The sequence below is a fragment of the Gekko japonicus genome, unplaced genomic scaffold (assembly GCF_001447785.1).
Source record: "Gekko japonicus isolate JY-2015 unplaced genomic scaffold, Gekko_japonicus_V1.1 scaffold2813, whole genome shotgun sequence".
NCBI lineage: Eukaryota > Metazoa > Chordata > Lepidosauria > Squamata > Gekkonidae > Gekko > Gekko japonicus.
In genome coordinates this window covers 58,011-74,704 of record NW_015166506.1, presented here as the reverse complement: position 1 = coordinate 74,704, position 16,694 = coordinate 58,011, and the positions used below count along the sequence as shown (strand labels likewise).

Here is a 16,694-nt window from a genome sequence, read left to right as displayed (position 1 = left end):
GGCTTACAAACTCCTTTCCCTTCCCCTCCCCACAACAGACACCCTGTGAGGTAGGTGTGGCTAAGAGAGCTGACAGAAACTGCTCTTTTTCAAGAACACCTCTGACAGACCTGTGGCTTGCCCAAGGTCATCCAGCCAGGTGCAAGTGGAGGAGTGGGGAATCAAACCCGGTTCTCCCAGATTAGATTCCGCACACTTAACCACTACACCAAATCTAGAAGGTAGCTAGTGAGGGAACTGATGTCTGTAAGTGCTGCTTATATATCAGATACAGGCACATAGAATAAGAAAATAATTTTTTTGCAAAAAAAATACATTTCTTAAATAATGGTACCACTTGAGGCAAGAAACCCTATTACAGAAATTGTGTTACAGATGTGAATTAATATGAGGAGCTCAGGAAAGATGTGAAAAATAGTAAATTCTGAGAACAAATTGATTCAGCAGTGTTCTAGTTTCCATGGCATTTTTAAATCCTGCAGCAGTGGTTTTTTTTAAACTTTAAAAGAAATTTCTTGGATTTTGAAAATATTATCTTGCATAATTATGTCACCTTGCATTGAAGCAATCTAATTTCATTTCTGGGAATATTTAGCAGTGCAGCTTTCCAAAAGAAAAGCAATAAAGTCTTTGTAGAAAAGATAGAATTTAAAGGGAGTAAAAGAGGTAGCACATGAACACCCCTGTTTACTCTTGAACAGATCTAGAAAAGAGCAAGAGTCCAGTAGTACTTTAAAGACTAACAAAATTTGTGGCAGAGTATGAGCTTTTATGAGTCACTGCTCACTTCTTCAGATACAGCTGAAATTATACTTCTTCAGAAACAGCTAGTCATTCATGCCGGAAATACATGCTGTAGCCTTGGATGACCCCCTCCAAAGGACTTTTGCTGGGAGGAAAAAGCTGGAAAGATTTCTGGTCTTTGTAGGATTCTTCTATTGCATCCAACCCAATGTGCTGCAGATATTGCCTTGTGCTTAGACTTTTTACCTTTACTGTTTTTAGTTGTCACATCTAAAATCTCCAAAAGTGTTGACTTTATAAACCTGTCAGATCCTCAATAACATAACATGTCAACATATCAAATGCCATCAAAATACTAAATATCGTTACATTTCAATGATCAGATAAATGAAAATGAGAAGTTTCCTCATATCTCAAGAAGAGATCTCACTGCAAGATCTTAATGCAGATAATATCTTAGTAATTGCTCAAACATCTAACAGTATGCTGAAATATTTTACCCTGATTTCTTTACCTTGAATTCATAATGTAATGATTGAAGGAATTTCAATACACCTATTATTTGAACCACTAAAGGCAAAATGACCCTTTGCAGAACTGGAGTATTCCTCCAAAACAGCCATCCTGGATTCATTTCTCCTTCTCCCCCCCCCCCTCCAAAAATTAATGTCTCCATCTGATCTCTGGATTTTTATAAATCATTCTTTTTAATAGTAAGTATTTAACAGAATGTAGGCTGTTGTCTTTCTCGGGCTTCCTCCCTGATATCATTAACTGAAAATTTTGGGAGCAGAAACTGCACAGCAGGTACTACAATGTGGCACCCCTACTACTGTTGCCAGCCTCCAGGTGAGGCCTGGAGATCTCCTGGAATTACAACTGATCTCCATATTACATACCACCTCCCCTCCTCAAACATCACCCTCCCCAGGCACCCCCAAATCTCCAGGAATTTCCCAACCTGGAGTTGGCTACTCTATCTCTTACATCAAGCTCAACCATGGTAATCAAGAACCCATCAGTTTATCCAAATCTGTAAAGTTTGTTTGTAAACTTGTACACTATTTTTGATTACAGTCCAGATTGAAACCTAGAGAATATGCTTGCAGTAATATTGATTAACAGTGCATGAGAAAGCATGTAGTCAAGAGCAGTGTCCAATAAGATTTTTCTGGGGAAAGTAATTTGACAACTTTCCCTTTGACAAATGTATTTTTGAAGGTATCCTTCAGTGTTGAACTTCAGCCAATATTTCTCCTTGTCATGTAGGCAGTTTGAACCTGACCATGCCCAAAGGAAAACCTCTCAGGGGGATAATCCAAATGGGCATTTCCATATATATTAATAAGCTGTGCAGCATTTTCTGCAACTCGGATAATAGAATTTCGAAACGAGCTGGAGCTTATCATCTGAAGAGCTCAGACTACTTTCTGTCAAAAGTAATGGAATGAGATCATCTGCACAATCGCTTTGACTAGCTGTCTTCATTTTCCTTTCTAGGAAAGCACACATAAATCGTGGCCTGGCTCTTATGTTACAAAACAGGCAAGGCCCAGTCAGGCCTGCTGTTTACAGTCAGAAAGATCAGTTCCAATTCTTTACATCATAGGACAAGAAAAAATAATGGTACTGAAAGAGCAGGGCATTGAAAACTGTGAAATTCATAGATTTCAGATCAAAAACTATAAACGGGGGGGCGGGAACCTACGAAGAATAGTGGTTTCAGTTGTTTATTCAATGTCATGTGTTTTCCACTAGAGTTAGTTTTGTAAGTGTGCTCTAAACAGCAGCTAGTGATACATTGCAGATTCACTTATATTCAGGGCTTCTTAAGGGAAATTGTTGTGGTGGTAGTTGTTGCTCTGCATCTTTGTTGAGTCCTCAAACTACTCAGTGCTATACATCTGATTCAGTAGAAGACACTCACCCACCAGCCTCCCATAGGTAAACCAGTGCACTGTGGTACAAGTTAATGAGGAGTGAGACTGCAGAAGATTCGTTTGTTTGTTTAGATTTTTATCCGGCCCCTCCCCCCGAAAGGGGCTCAAGGCAGCTAACAATATAACAATACTACAACAATCTCTCTATATGATAATTCTGTTTTGGTCGTGGACTCTCCTTAACATTCCACATGCTCCCAAATCAGTTGGCTCCCCGATCTGTCACTCAGAAGCTGTCCGAATCCACTGGCTGCGTTGCCTGAGTCTCGCCTCCAATATTCTAAACAGTTTGCTGTTCCTCTCCCCCCAGTAGCCAGTTGGAACACAGACATCATTTGCATATGCGGCCTGATTGGCCTTTGCCTCTAACATTCTAAAGAAGAAGAGATTGGATTTATACCCTGCCCTTCACTTGGAGTCTCAGAGCGGCTTACAAACTCCTTTCCCTTCCCCCCCACAACAGACACCCTGTGAGGTGGGTGGGGCTGAGAGAACTCTGACACAAACTGCTCTTTCAAGAACAGCTGTGCCAGAGCTTGTGACTGACCCAAGGTCACATCAGCAGGTGCAAGTGGAGGAGTGGGGAATCAAACCCGGTTCTCCCAGATTAGAGTCCGCACACTTAACCACTACACCAAACTGGCTTGTTGTTGCTGTTGAGAGTCATTGAATGTGTCCTGAGGTAAAATACATATCCCAATTTTCCCTTAAAGGGTTACTGGAGTTGCCAAAATACATATCCCAATCTTCCCTTAAACGGTCACTGGAGTTGCCAATCTCCCTCTAGGGCCTGGAGATCTCCCAGAAATCACCATGTTCCCCAGCCACAGCACATCATTTCCCCTACAGAAAATTTCCCAGCTATTACAATGGCTGCTTTAGGCAGTGGACTTTATGGCATTATACCCTGCTGAAGTCCTTCTGCACCCCAAACCCTGCCCTCCCCAGGCATTACCCCTCAAATCTACAGGTCTGGTCCCCCCCTTAGTATTGCCAGCCTCCAGGCAGCACCTGGAGATCTCCAAGATCAGTTCTCCTGGAGAAAATGGCTGCTTTGGGCAATGGACTCTATGCAATTATACCCTGCTGAATTATATACTCTATGGAATTATACCCTCCACACCCGCAAACCCTCCCCTCCCCAGGCTGTACCCCTCAAATCTACAGGTATTTCCCAACCAGAGTTGGTAAGCCTGTAATTGGTTATGGAACCGCTTTCCAGACCTTTGGAACCCAGAAGACATGGCATAGGAGGAGGTGCTTTTCTTCCTTAGCTGTCACTGCATAACCCCAAATCAACATAAGTCGGGGTAGAGGGAACCATACCTGTTACCATGAGGCTGTCCTCCCATACTACCCACTTGGGGCAGCAAAATGACTTGAGGCAGCCCTGCCTTATAGCTAAGCAGAAGGAAATAAACATGGCTTGCCTCCCTCTATTTTCCCCTTCCATCTGCCACCCCATCAGCCACAGCTGGGATACTCACCTGGAGCTTCCTTCTAGAGCTCATTGTATTTCTTCCCACAACGAGCCTTACTCCTAGTAACAGTAATAAAACCATAATACGATCCAATTAAAACTCAACACACAGCTTTTGGCATAAAAATCAACCATGTTGATGACAACAGTCCACCAAAATTACATTAGTGTAATAACTCTGTCTTATGTGCAGACAAGACCCTCAGGGCACAAGTCTCCTCAGACAGCATTCCACAAGGTTGAGACCATGATGGAAAAGTCCCTCACCCTTGTCACACTGAAAACAGGTGAATTGAGGGCCAAACACCACCAAAAGCCCATGTGTGGCAGAAAACAGAGACTGTGGGGGGGGGGGTCCTAATGGGAGACATCCCTTATGTATGATGGTCTCAGACCATTTAGGGCTTTAAAGGTTAATACTGGCACCTTGAATTTGACCCAGAAACCAGTTGGAAGCCAGTGCCTGGCACCCACATTCTGAACAACCTGAAGTTTCTGGAGTGCCTTCAAGGGCAGGCCTTCATAGAGCAGATTGCACGAATCTAGTCTGGAGGTGAGTGTTGCATGAATTACTGTGGTGAGGTCAGACCTGGACAACTAGGGGGACCACTGACAAGTCTGGTGGAGATAGAAAAAAGCCTGTTTCACCGATGAGGACATCTGCTGGTCCAAGGTAAGTAAGGCATCAAGCTAGACACCCAAACTCTTCATGGAGTCAACTGGAATAAGTTGGACACCATCCAGAGTAGGCAGCTGCAGACACACACACTCCCCACTGGCCCAGCCCTCCCCAACCACATGACTTAAGCCTTCACTGAATTCAGCTTCAGCCATCTCTGTCTCAACCATGGCATCCAGATACCCAGTCAAGGCCAAGATGGCCACATCCAGCTGTTTATCTAGCAAGAGGAAGAGCTGGGTGTCATCCACGTACTGATGGCACCAACACCAAACGTCCTGATGAGCTCCCTACATGGTGCATATAAATATTAAACAACACTGGAGAAAGGATCAAACCCTGTGGAACCCCACAGTCTTGTGGGTGACTGGGCAAAGTCCTTTCCCCACTGACTACCCTCTGAGTGTATCCTTGGAAGAATGAGGAAAACCAAGATAAGGCAATGCCCTGCCCCCCAAGTGAGAGTAGGTGGCTGACTAGGATTGAATGATGAACTGTGTTGAAAGCAATATTGGCAGCCCTGAGCAGCCCTGATCAAACTGGAGGCAATCCATGAGAGCTACCAAGGCTGTCCCAGTACCAAACCCAGGCCTGAACCTGGATTGAAGAAGAAGAGAAGAAGAGATTGAATTTATACCCCACCCTTCACTTGGAGTCTCAGAGCGGCTTACAAACTCCTTTCCCTTCCCCTCCCCACAACAGACACCCTGTGAGGTGGGTGGGGCTGAGAGAACTCTGGTACAAACTGCTCTTTCAGAAACAGCTGTGCCAGAGCTTGTGACTGACCCAAGGTCACATCAGCAGGGGCAAGTGAAGGAGTGGGGAATCAAACCTGGTTCTCCCAGATTAGAGTCCGCACACTTAACCACTACACCAAACTGGCTCACTCATTGGAATGGATCAAGTACAGATGTCTGATCCAAGAAGTCCTGAAGCTGCTCAGCAACCACTCTCTCAGTCACCTTTCCCAGAAATGTTAAATTTGATACTGGGAGGGAATTGGCTAGTTCCTGTTTGTTTAAGGAAGGCTTCTTTAAGAGAGCTCTAACAATGGCTTCCTTTAAGGAGCTAGAGAAACTACCCTGAGAGAGAGAGAAATTTATAATATCCCTCAAGGGGCTTCCTACCACATCCCAACAAGATTTCACCAGCCATGATGGGCAGGGGTCCATGGGGCAGGTTGTTGCCTTTACAGCTATGAGAACTGAGAGCAAGCAGAAGCAGTCCTAAAATTGACCAGATTTTGGCAATGGAGCTTCCAGTCCATTACTTGCATTAAAGGTGGAAGAGAGGACCTGGCAGAGCTTTGCGATTTTATCTGCCAAAAACTTCACAAACACGTTACAGCTAATAACCAAATCTCTATTATTTTGGGACTCTCCCAATGGAGAAGTTAGCTGCTGAACTGCCCTAAATAATTGTGCTGGATGAGAGCTTGCAGATGAAATAGAAGCCGAGAAGAATGATTTACTGGCACCTCATAGGCTTTTAACTGTTCTCAAGGCCTAGCCACAAGTTTGTTGCCAAGATCACTCTAGCCATCTTAATGCCTTCTTTAATTCACTGAGCTCTTCAATAAACCAAGGAGCCAGGGAAGATTAAGGACATAGAGGGCATCGGGGAGGAATTAATTCCATGGCCAAACTGAAACCCATATTCCAAACCTCAGTGAGCTCATCAGGAGAACAGCTGAGAGGTCCTGAGAAATCCCACAAAGTGTCCTGGAAACCTACAGGATCCATACGTCTCCATGGGCGAGCAGAAATTTGCTCTCCATCCTTGCAGTGGTGGGTTGAGAACCTCAAATTGGCCTTCAGGAGGAAATTATCAGACCATGGCACCAGTTCACATTTAACCAGACTATTCAGATCTACAGCTGTGCAGAATATCCAACCCAGGGTGTGGTCTGCTTCATATGTGGGGCCTGACACAACCTGGAAGAGTTCCAGTGCTACCATGGAAGCCATGAAGTCTGAGGTGGCTCCAACCACCGTTGTGTCTGCATGGACATTGAAACCCCCCAGGACCAAAAGTTGTGGAAAATGCAATGCCCAGTCAGAGACAACATCTGCTAGAGCCAGTTTGGTGTAGTGGTTAAGTGCGCGGACTCTAATCTGGGAGAACTGGGTTTGATTATCCACTCCTCCACTTGCACCTGCTGGATGACCTTGGGCAAGCCATAGTTCTGGCGGTAATAGGGGAAAAGGCCACAGGAAAAAAACCCACAGGAAAAACCCCACGGTCATAAATGCTCACAGGAAAAAAGCCCACATGGAAAAAAGCCCATATACATAAAAGCCCACACGGAAAAAAGTCCACATGGAAAAATACCATGTAAAGCACCGTAGATATTTATAATTGTGGATAACCATTCATCTCCATTTATGAGTATGAACAGGTATTACCTGTATTCACATGCAACAATTTGTGTTGTCATTTTATCAAGTATAATTAAATATTATTAGGTGACCTGCCTGTGCATTAGCCAGTATTAGTTTGTGGCAAGCGAGGTTCCTCTGCAGTCTATCATATAGAGACCACACGCTGTGTGGTGTCTCTTCCCCTACATTCACTATCTGGTGGCTGGATTTTAAGAGTGTCAACTAGGGTTACCATTTCCAGATGGGGCCTGGAATTTTCTGAGAATTAAAACTGATTTTCAGACTACTAAGATCAGTTCCACTGAAGGAAATGGCAGCTCTGGCAGGCAGACTCTATAGCATCACATCCCCACTGAGCCCTTCCCTTCCCTAATATCTGTTCTCCACAAGCACCACCCCCAAATCTCCAGGAATTTCCCAGACTGGAACTGGCAACCCTAGGGTCAACATATTTCTCTTCCTCTGATCACCACAAGTGCAATGTGAGTATATCTAAAGTGCCATCAAGTTGCAGCCAGTAGGGGCTGTCATGGCAAGCAAGAAGCAGAGGTTATTTGCTGTTGCCTTCATCTGGAGAGTCCTTCTTGGTGGTCTTCCTTCCAAGTATTGGCATTTGATGAAATCAGGCAATACCATGCCACTTTTCCTCCCCTACAAGTACAATACACATAATGTTTTTTTAATATGAAAAAAGATTTACCAGACTCATTGACAAAATGCCATAGAAGTAAATATTGTTTACTGTATAACATTCTGGCCATATTTCAGTGGTAATCCTCTTTTCAAATTTGACATAAAGGTTCTTTGCAATGCAAACGTGGAGGATTATACTTAATTTGCAGAATAATTTTAAAGGATTAACTGAGACATCTTTAATCATTTAAATTAGACACAGATTTCTTCAGTGTAACATTTCAGACTGTAGAGGAGCGATTAATGAGTTCTACTTTTGATCTTTTAAAATTAGCATTCCTGAGAAACTGACAACAACTATGACTCAACAATGGTTTGGTGCATCTGGACACCACTGCCCTCTAGCGATTGCAATAGGTCAGACTTTAACAGACTGAGATTTTTTTTATTATTTCTTGAGGACATAGGTTAGAAGACAGCAGTGCTAAGTGGACAAACTCTTATGAGCAAGAAGGTTTCATTGTGCTTGGCATTGAGATCTGAAATACAGGACCAAAATTGGCAATATTTTCCTAACACTAAATACAATTAACACTGTCAACACCAAATAAGTGCCTTAGTTTTCTGCAAACAAAGGACAAAGTACGCCTGAGAGCCAGAGAGGGAGAGAATGTACTACAAATTGCTGTACTCTACTGCTACCTTCTCCTGCCAACCTAGCAGTTCGAAAGCAAGAAATTGTAAGTAGATAAATAGGTACCGCTTCAGTGGGAAGGTAACAGTGTTCCGCGCACCTTGGCATGCTGGCCACATGACCTTGGAAAAGTCTTCGGACAGCAATGGCTCTTTGGCTTAGAAACGGAGATGAGCACTGCTCCCTAGAGTCGGATTTGACTGGCTTTCGAGCAAGGGAAATCTTTACCTTTACTGCTACCTTAGCACATGTACTTTATGTTTTGTCATCAGTGAGGTAGGAAAAAGGAAAAGCTAAGAATAGAAAACAAAAATTTGTAGAAAGAGAGGAAAGTTTATTATTTGGATAGAAACTGTTTCATATAGTCATAATAGATGCAGAGCAAAGCTGGGTACTGAAAATATTATTAACTTTTCAAGAATGTATTATCAGCATGTAATTATAGCAGATCAATTCTGGACAAAATTCGTCACATTTAAATAACAAACATATCCCTGAAAAGAGGTTGCTTATGTCTAGAAGCAAACATGGGATTTATCATTACCCAATGCAAAAGATTAAGAGGGGGTTAAAAGGCTGAGCTGCAGACCGAAGGTCTGTAGTTCGGCAGTTCAAGACCTTAGTGCTGCATGACGGAGTGAGCTCCCGGCTCTGGCCCCAGCTCCTGCCAACCTAGCAGCTCGAAAGCAAGAAATTGCAAGTAAATAAATAGGTACTGCTTGATTCAACTGTCTTTTGAACAAGCGAAACCTTTTAATGCAGAAGATTACGTTACATGCAAATCTTCATGCCACACATTCTGAGTGAGTAAAACCGTGTTTTAAAAGCCACTTTCAGTTCCTATAAAGTAGAAAGGTGGCTAATAAATGTTTTAATAATTACATTTAAATAAAATCCCAAAATAGAAAACAGTTCATAGTTTTATTTTAATTTCACCCTCAAATTTCTAATTTTTCTATTGCAAGAATGGAAAAAGTCCTCCCCCAAGAAAAGAATGAAAAGAAAAAGAAAAATGTTTCTGTGTGCTCCCCCAAGCTGTTAAATCTCTACACAAGGCACCTTTTTGTTTCTACTGCAACAAAATAATATTCTTTTCTGGAACCAGATTTCATCAATAATTGTCAATATACTTGTCTGCAAAACATGGCATGTATATTACAAAATTTACAGGTTCTCCACTGACAGTAGCCATCTCAAGATGCTGAATGGGAAGACTGAGGAATGGGGTTGGATAGATCCAGGGGTCATTTCGTAGAAAAAGAGGCACAGGAGCTCATTAGCATAATCAATTAGCATACCTTATTTGCATATGCCACACCCCCTGACATCACTGGAAGTGTGGCAGAAGGCAACACCCACCGCTCAGGCTCCACTGGACTGTTTTGGCTAGCTATTGGGGGGGGGGAACGTGCAGATCTGTCTTTGCAGAGGAAGGAGAGCTTGTACCTGAATAAAACTTGGTCTTAAAGGTGCCACTGGACTTTTTTGGGTGGGTGGGGGGGCTCTGCAACTTACCTGGCTGCTTCTTGCTCTGGCTGAGGGCTGCTGGAAGCAGGGGGTGAGACTTGTTGCATGTTCCCGCCCCCTGGGCTCTTTACTGCCAGAGCTCTGCTTCTGTGCGTTTCTGCAGGAAATGACCCCTGGATAGATCCAGACTAAAGTGGCAATTTCTGCCCCCTCCTCCTTCCACCTGCAGACCCTGCTCATGTCATTCCTCAGGGTCAACTATCACACAGGAGCAGTATTTCATAGAAATCAGTGGACAGCAGAGGTAGAAAAGTTCCATTCCACTGATGGAAAATATAATCTGGACCCAACCAAGCTTATCCTTTTCTCAAAGGTTTCCTTCAGTATTAGCCGTTTTTCATAAGCATACCAATTTTACCAAGACCCTGCACTGTTTCAGATTGCTGCTGAGTGGGGCTTCCTGTGTTAATGAGTGGCCGCTCACATGCACAGTTTAGAGAGAACACGGGAGGTGGATGGCTTGATCCTCATTTTTGGCACAATGATGCAACTTGCAGGTCAACCCAGAAGTAAAATCATCATGCTGGGGGAAATGCTCAAGCACTCACCCAAAATGCTATGGTTAAACTATAACTCTGTGGTTAAACTCTATAGTTAAATTATTTTTGAACTGCTTTTAGCAGCGTTTGCCAATAACACATTAAAAGAAGTTGGCAGAGTAAAATTAGAAAACCATATTCATGGGAACATTGAGGTGAAAAATGTGAACTATTGCTGAATTTACGTTGCCAGGCTCTTACTAGGAGCAAAAGGTTGCTGGCGAATCAGCAACATCACTTCTGGAACGCACTGGGAGTGATGCCATCATGTTGCCAGTGACACGGGGACATTCTGGTATTTGGACAAAAATTCCATGATAGAAGTCATTTTTACCATAGAGTTTTTACCAAAGTATTTCTTCATTGCCGGTGATGTGATGGGCGCTGGAAGTGATGTCACTGGTGATGCAGGATTAGGCCCCCTTTTGCTGCTGGTGAACCCCCTGCTGGCCAGCTGATTGGTGCCAGGGAGAGGGTCCCCAGAGCATGGATCCCCTGCCCCCAGTGGGGGCCTGGCAACCCTATTTATATCCTACCTTTGTCTCCAATGGAAACCCAAAATGGCTTACATCATTCTCCTGTCCTCCATTGTCTACACATAGCAAATCTTGTGAGGAAGGTTAGGCTGAGAGTATGTGACTGGCCCAAAACTACCCAGTAAGCTTCTGTGGCAGAATAAGGATTCAAACCTAGGTCTCCCAGCCCTTAATAGTATGCAGCTACTATGAGTATTTAACTGAAGGGTAACTATCACTTGTTTGTCATATGGAGTCCTTTAATTTACAGTTTTTCAATTGGAAGATGCCTTAAACTTGGACTAATTATTTCATCCCTGAAACAGAAAAACAAATATTGTGAATGGTTGAAAAGGACTTTTTGTAAACACCACGGCATTTCTGAATGCCAGACCATATTTTAGCTGTCAAGAGTGAGTCCACAATTAATCAGCAAGTTACTTAGCAACAGAGTTGTAGTTGGTTTTTAGCCATCCAAGCAGCTCTACCTGTGTCAGAGACACATGTATACAAAAACATTTGTTTTTTTTAATTTTATTTACAGCTTAGGTGGCGAAGTGGTGCGAGGAAATGAAGGAGGCTATGTGGGGAAACATTTTCGCATGGGATTTATGACGATGCCCGCTCCTCAGGACAGGCTACCGCACCCGTGTTCTAGTGGCTTCACCGTGAGATCCCAGTCACTTCATTCTGTCGGAGGTACTGATGATGAAAGCGGCAGCAGCTGCTCTCGCAAGCAACCGCCGCCGAAACCCAAACGTGACCCCAATACCAAGCTAAGCACATCCTCTGAAACTGTAAATGCTGGAACAACGAGTAAGAGTGGAAAGTTACCAGACAGGACTGAAGGTAAATTCTAAAATTGTATTTACTTTGGGAGATCATACACAAAGGAGCTGCGGTGGCTCAAGTGGTTAGGACGCTGAACTGCAGGCTGGAAGGTCGGTAGTTCAGCAGTTCGAGACCCGAGTGCCACATGACAGAGTGAGCTCCCGTCTCTGGTTCCAGCTCCCGCCAGCCTAGCAGTTCGAAAGCAAGAAATTGCAAGTAGATAAATAGGTACCACTTTAGTGGGAAGCAATGCTCCCTCTAAGCTGTGGAGTCTTGTGAGCAAAAATTCTCCTTTGTGAGGTACTGGCATTGAAGTTGTGAGCAAGCAATTTGGCTACTGCATAAATTAGTTTGCTCTGGAGCAATCCTTCTTGAGCTAAGACAGAAATCTGTGAGCCGGAGGCTAAAAAACTGTGAGCTAGCTCACACTAACTCAGCTTAGAGCGAACACTGGGAAGGTAACAGTGTTCCGTGCGCCTTGGCGTTTAGTCATGCTGGCCACATGACAACGGAAATGTCTTTGGACAGCGCTGGCTCCTCGGCTTGGAAACAAAGATGAGCACTGCATCCCTAGAGTCGGATTCAACTGGCTTTCGAGCAAGGGAAACCTTTACACAATGTTTGGTTATGAATGCCCTCAAATTGTGAGTAGGGTTGCTGCCATGGTGGAAGCAAACAAAGGTTACTTGTTATAATTTTTTTTTTCCTTTCCATGACCAAATTTCATCCCATGTGGTCTATGGTAAAAACAATCTTGTTATCAGAAAGTGTTCAGACAAGTAGTTTGCCTCAGAAAAGTGTTATTTTTTATTCTTCATTATCAATTGTGATGATTGTAAGGGTTATTTACTCTGTGCCATCTATGTCTATAGTGTTTTGCAGAATTTTGTAAATAAACAAGGGCATGTTCTTCCCTGCCCCCAACAAATTTACACTCTAAGTTTCAATAGCATCAAGATAGCATTGATCAGGATAACGAAATATGAATGTGAACAAATGTAGTTATACATCCCTTCTCCCCACCCTAAGTTGGGAGCTGGGCTGCTGAGAAAAGGAAAGCAATGAGCTCTTCATCTCCCAGCTTGGTGTAGTGGTTAAAAGCGGTGGACTCTCATCTGGAGAACTAGGTTTGATTCCCCATTCCTCCATATGAAGCCAGCTGGGTGACCTTGGGTCAGTCACAGTTCTCTCAGAGCTCTCTCAGCCCCACCTACCTCACAGGGGGAAGGCGATTGTAAGCTGCTCCAGTACTCCTTGTGATAGTGAAGAGTGGGGTAAAAAACCAACTCTTCTTCTTCCCTCCTGTGATGCAGAGATTAAAATAATTGCATATCTCCCTGACCACCTTGGATGGAGGAAGAAAAACAAGCTCTTTCCACCCTTCCTTTTGCAAAGCAAAGATCCAAAGCATTGCTTCTGTCCCCGCCCGGTTTGGAGCTCCGTTTTGTAACTTCACTGTAGTTATTTTACTGAGAGGATGAAAACTGGACTCCCAGTTTGCTCCTCACTGCAGCTGTAAGTCTGCTTATAACCAACAGGCAACTGCAAACTTAGTGTTACCTGCTCAATACAATCTGAACATATCCCTGATCAGCTCACAGTCTGATCATGAGCGTCAACCAAGTTAAATTAATCTGCAGAACAGGTGCACAGATGGGAGAATCTGAAGAAATCGCCTAATAAAACTTGAGTGTTGAAAATGAGTTGTCATACAGGCTACCAAACAGTTTTGCTTAGGGGTCATTTCATAGAAAAAGAGGTGCAGGAGCTCATTAGCATAACTCATTAGCATAACTTATTTGCATATGTCACACCCCCTAACATCACCGGAAGTGTGTCAGAAGGCAACACCCACCGCTCAGGCTCCACTGGACTGTTTTGGATTGCTAGCTATGGGGGGGGGGACATGCAGATCTGTCCTCACAGAGGAGGGAGATCTTGTACCTGAATAAAACTTGGTCTTAAAGGTGCCACTGGACTGTTTTGGACCAGGGGTCCGGGGGGAGCTCTGCAACTTACCTGGCTGCTTCTTGCTCTGACTGAGGGCTGCTGAGAGCAGGGGGTGGGGCTTGTTGCATGTGCCCGCCCCCTGGGCTCTTTACTGCCAGAGCTCCGCTCCCGTGCGCTCCTGTAGGAAATGACCCCCTGGTTTTGCTAGGAAATTTGTTTTTTGCGCAAGGCCTTGTTGAGTTTTGAAGGAGAGAATAGGGGGAGGCACCACAGAGATTTAAGAAAAGTTGCCACATGAGTCATATTACATATGGGAACTTGTGTTTGTGTGTGTGTGTGTAAAATGCAAAGGGAATTCAAATACTTGGGACATGCTGATTAGTAGCATGTGTTCAAATATTAGATTCTAATTGTATTATTATTTTGGTTTAAAACATGTGACTTTTACTTCAACTCTTTTATTTTATCTATTATGATTTATTATGTTTAAGATTTACTCTTAAACTGACAAGAGAAAAGGCGAGTTAAAATATCACTTTGGTTATCTGATATACTCTGCATACCTTTGTTGGAAATGTGTCTCATGAATCTGTGGTATCTGGCTACAGAAGATCTACTGCTAATAGTGTATTAGAGTAATACTGTTGCAAAGAATATTGGACATTTTAAAAAATTATTGTATGTTAATAGTGTTTGAAGTTTGCTGAACTCTGAGCCTCCTGATGTAACCAGTGATGGCATTGTGCACTTAACTGAGGACAGTGTTAGGTCAATTTAAAATTTTAACAAAGTCTAGCATCAGTGTGGCATGGGTTGAGTAGTACATTAGTGTATTTTTGTGCCTCCGCCTTTCTTTTTTAATTGTGGGGATTGTTGTTGGAAATTTACATTGTTTACTTTTAATAATGTTTTTAAAAAGAGGCTTTGAAATTCACATTTAATTATATTGTATTTGTACAATCTGCCAGTAATATTTCTTGCACAGAGGTAATTGACATGGCTGGTGTTTAACAAGAGCATAACTCTCACTCCATTCCCATTTATTCCCATGAGGCTTACACAGGAGAGTCTCTTAGTAGATTTTATGCATGGTGTATTCTCCAGTAAGCATTCGGTGAGAAAGAAGCACCTCTTACTGCTCTATAATTCTCTCTCAGACAAAAAGCATTAGCCCTGCTCTGTAATCTCTCAAAGTGGTTGACTTATTGAGGACATTTACTGTTTAGGAGAGGCAATTATTTATAACAGTAATTGCTGTTTTACAGAAGTGACACCTTTTCCTATCAAATCACTGCTACAAACCCACCCAGGATGCCAAACGCCCATTGAGAGTTTGCACTTTTGCCACAGTGGTGGAATGCAAGTTAGAATGGAAAAGATTTAGAGTAGTCTGGGAGCAATTGTCTCATTCCTCTAATGTCTAGTAAAGTCAAATAATGTATTTCTTTGGATAACTGTGCACAATAATTCAAGGATTGTTCTGGCCAGCAGTCGGGGCTGGCTTGACTACTAGGAAAACCTAAATTGCCTAGAGCAGGGGTGTCAAAAATGTAGCCTGAAGGCTGGATCAGGCCCCCAGAGGGCTTCTATCAGGCCCACAGTGGAACTGGCGGTCTCCTGCTTCTTCTTCCAGTTCTGCTGCTGCTGCTGCGTCCTAGCTTGGTTTAAATCCCCTCCCCTTCCATCTAAAGAGCCGGCTTGTCCGCGCCCCACGCAGCCACGCAGGGCGCGGGAAAGCAATGGAAGGGGAGGGGGCTTAAACTGCCTTCCTGTCAGCGAGCTGCCATCTCTTTGCTGTAACGTCTCACGTCCCTTCCTTCTTCCCCCCCCCCCACCTTGGTTGTTGAAATGTTTTCTCCGTTAGGCAACTGCTGTAACCAAGGTCGCCAGCTGGTGAGAAGTGGGAGTTATGTCTTCGCGCTCATGCTTATTTAGCTTTACCCGTGTGAAAGGAACTTGTGTTTAGGAAACCGGGCGTTACTTTCTCATGTAACTTCGCGCCCTTTCTAATCTCCCCGTTTCCAGCGGGAAGTGGGACCATTGGTCCAAACCTTGTTCAAAATCCCTTTATTATACCTGTACTGCTGACTAACGTCATTCCAATCAATTCCTGTGTGTTCGTGATCAACCATGTCTTTGAAATAAATCTTGCTTTACTTTTGAACTTGGATCTATTCTCATGCTTGGGGATCTAACATTTTGATTGGAATCCTATTTTCCCCCTCACCTCGAATCTGACAGAAGTCATGAGCGGGGCAGAAGGGAAACCACCATCCCAGGCGGGTGATCGGGGGGACATGACACGAAACCATCCCGTGGCCTCCTCCGACCCCATCGCACTGGGGCAGACGGGAGGTATGGGTTGTGGATGATTGGACTATGTTCGACACCCAGGGCACGAAAGAGACGTTTTCTCACCGTGGCAGTGGGCTCCGTGAGAGCCTGTTTGATCAAGATTTATACCTGGAAAGACCACAGAGTTGCCCTCTGGAGAGCTACCGAGACGAAGACGACTTTTGGCCAACCGAAAGGCCGAGTGGACTCCTACCCGGCCGAGAGGGAGCGGGGCGCCAGGAGAGCAGAGAGGAACGACTGACAGAGTTGCCCTCTGGAGAGCTACCGAGACGAAGACGACTTTTGGCCAACCGAAAGGCCGAGTGGACTCCTACCCGGCCGAGAGGGAGCGGGGCGCCAGGAGAGCAGAGAGGAACGACTGACAGAGTTGGAAAGAGCTGTGCAAGACCTGATGAGGACAGTAACCGAAGTCTTCAATGCAATACC

At 44.0% G+C, this 16,694-nt stretch overlaps 1 protein-coding gene across 1 annotated transcript in view; it reads left to right on the top strand.

Moving 5' to 3' along the window:
* NYAP2 (neuronal tyrosine-phosphorylated phosphoinositide-3-kinase adaptor 2) overlaps positions 1-16,694 on the top strand; it is a gene marked incomplete at its 3' end in the record, with an annotated part of 167,672 nt that overhangs the window by 99,845 nt on the left and 51,133 nt on the right. Inside the window, exon 2 of the mRNA XM_015412231.1 lies at positions 11,677-11,981. Within this exon, the coding sequence (XP_015267717.1) occupies positions 11,677-11,981 (305 nt within the window). The remainder of the gene's footprint in view (positions 1-11,676; positions 11,982-16,694) is intronic.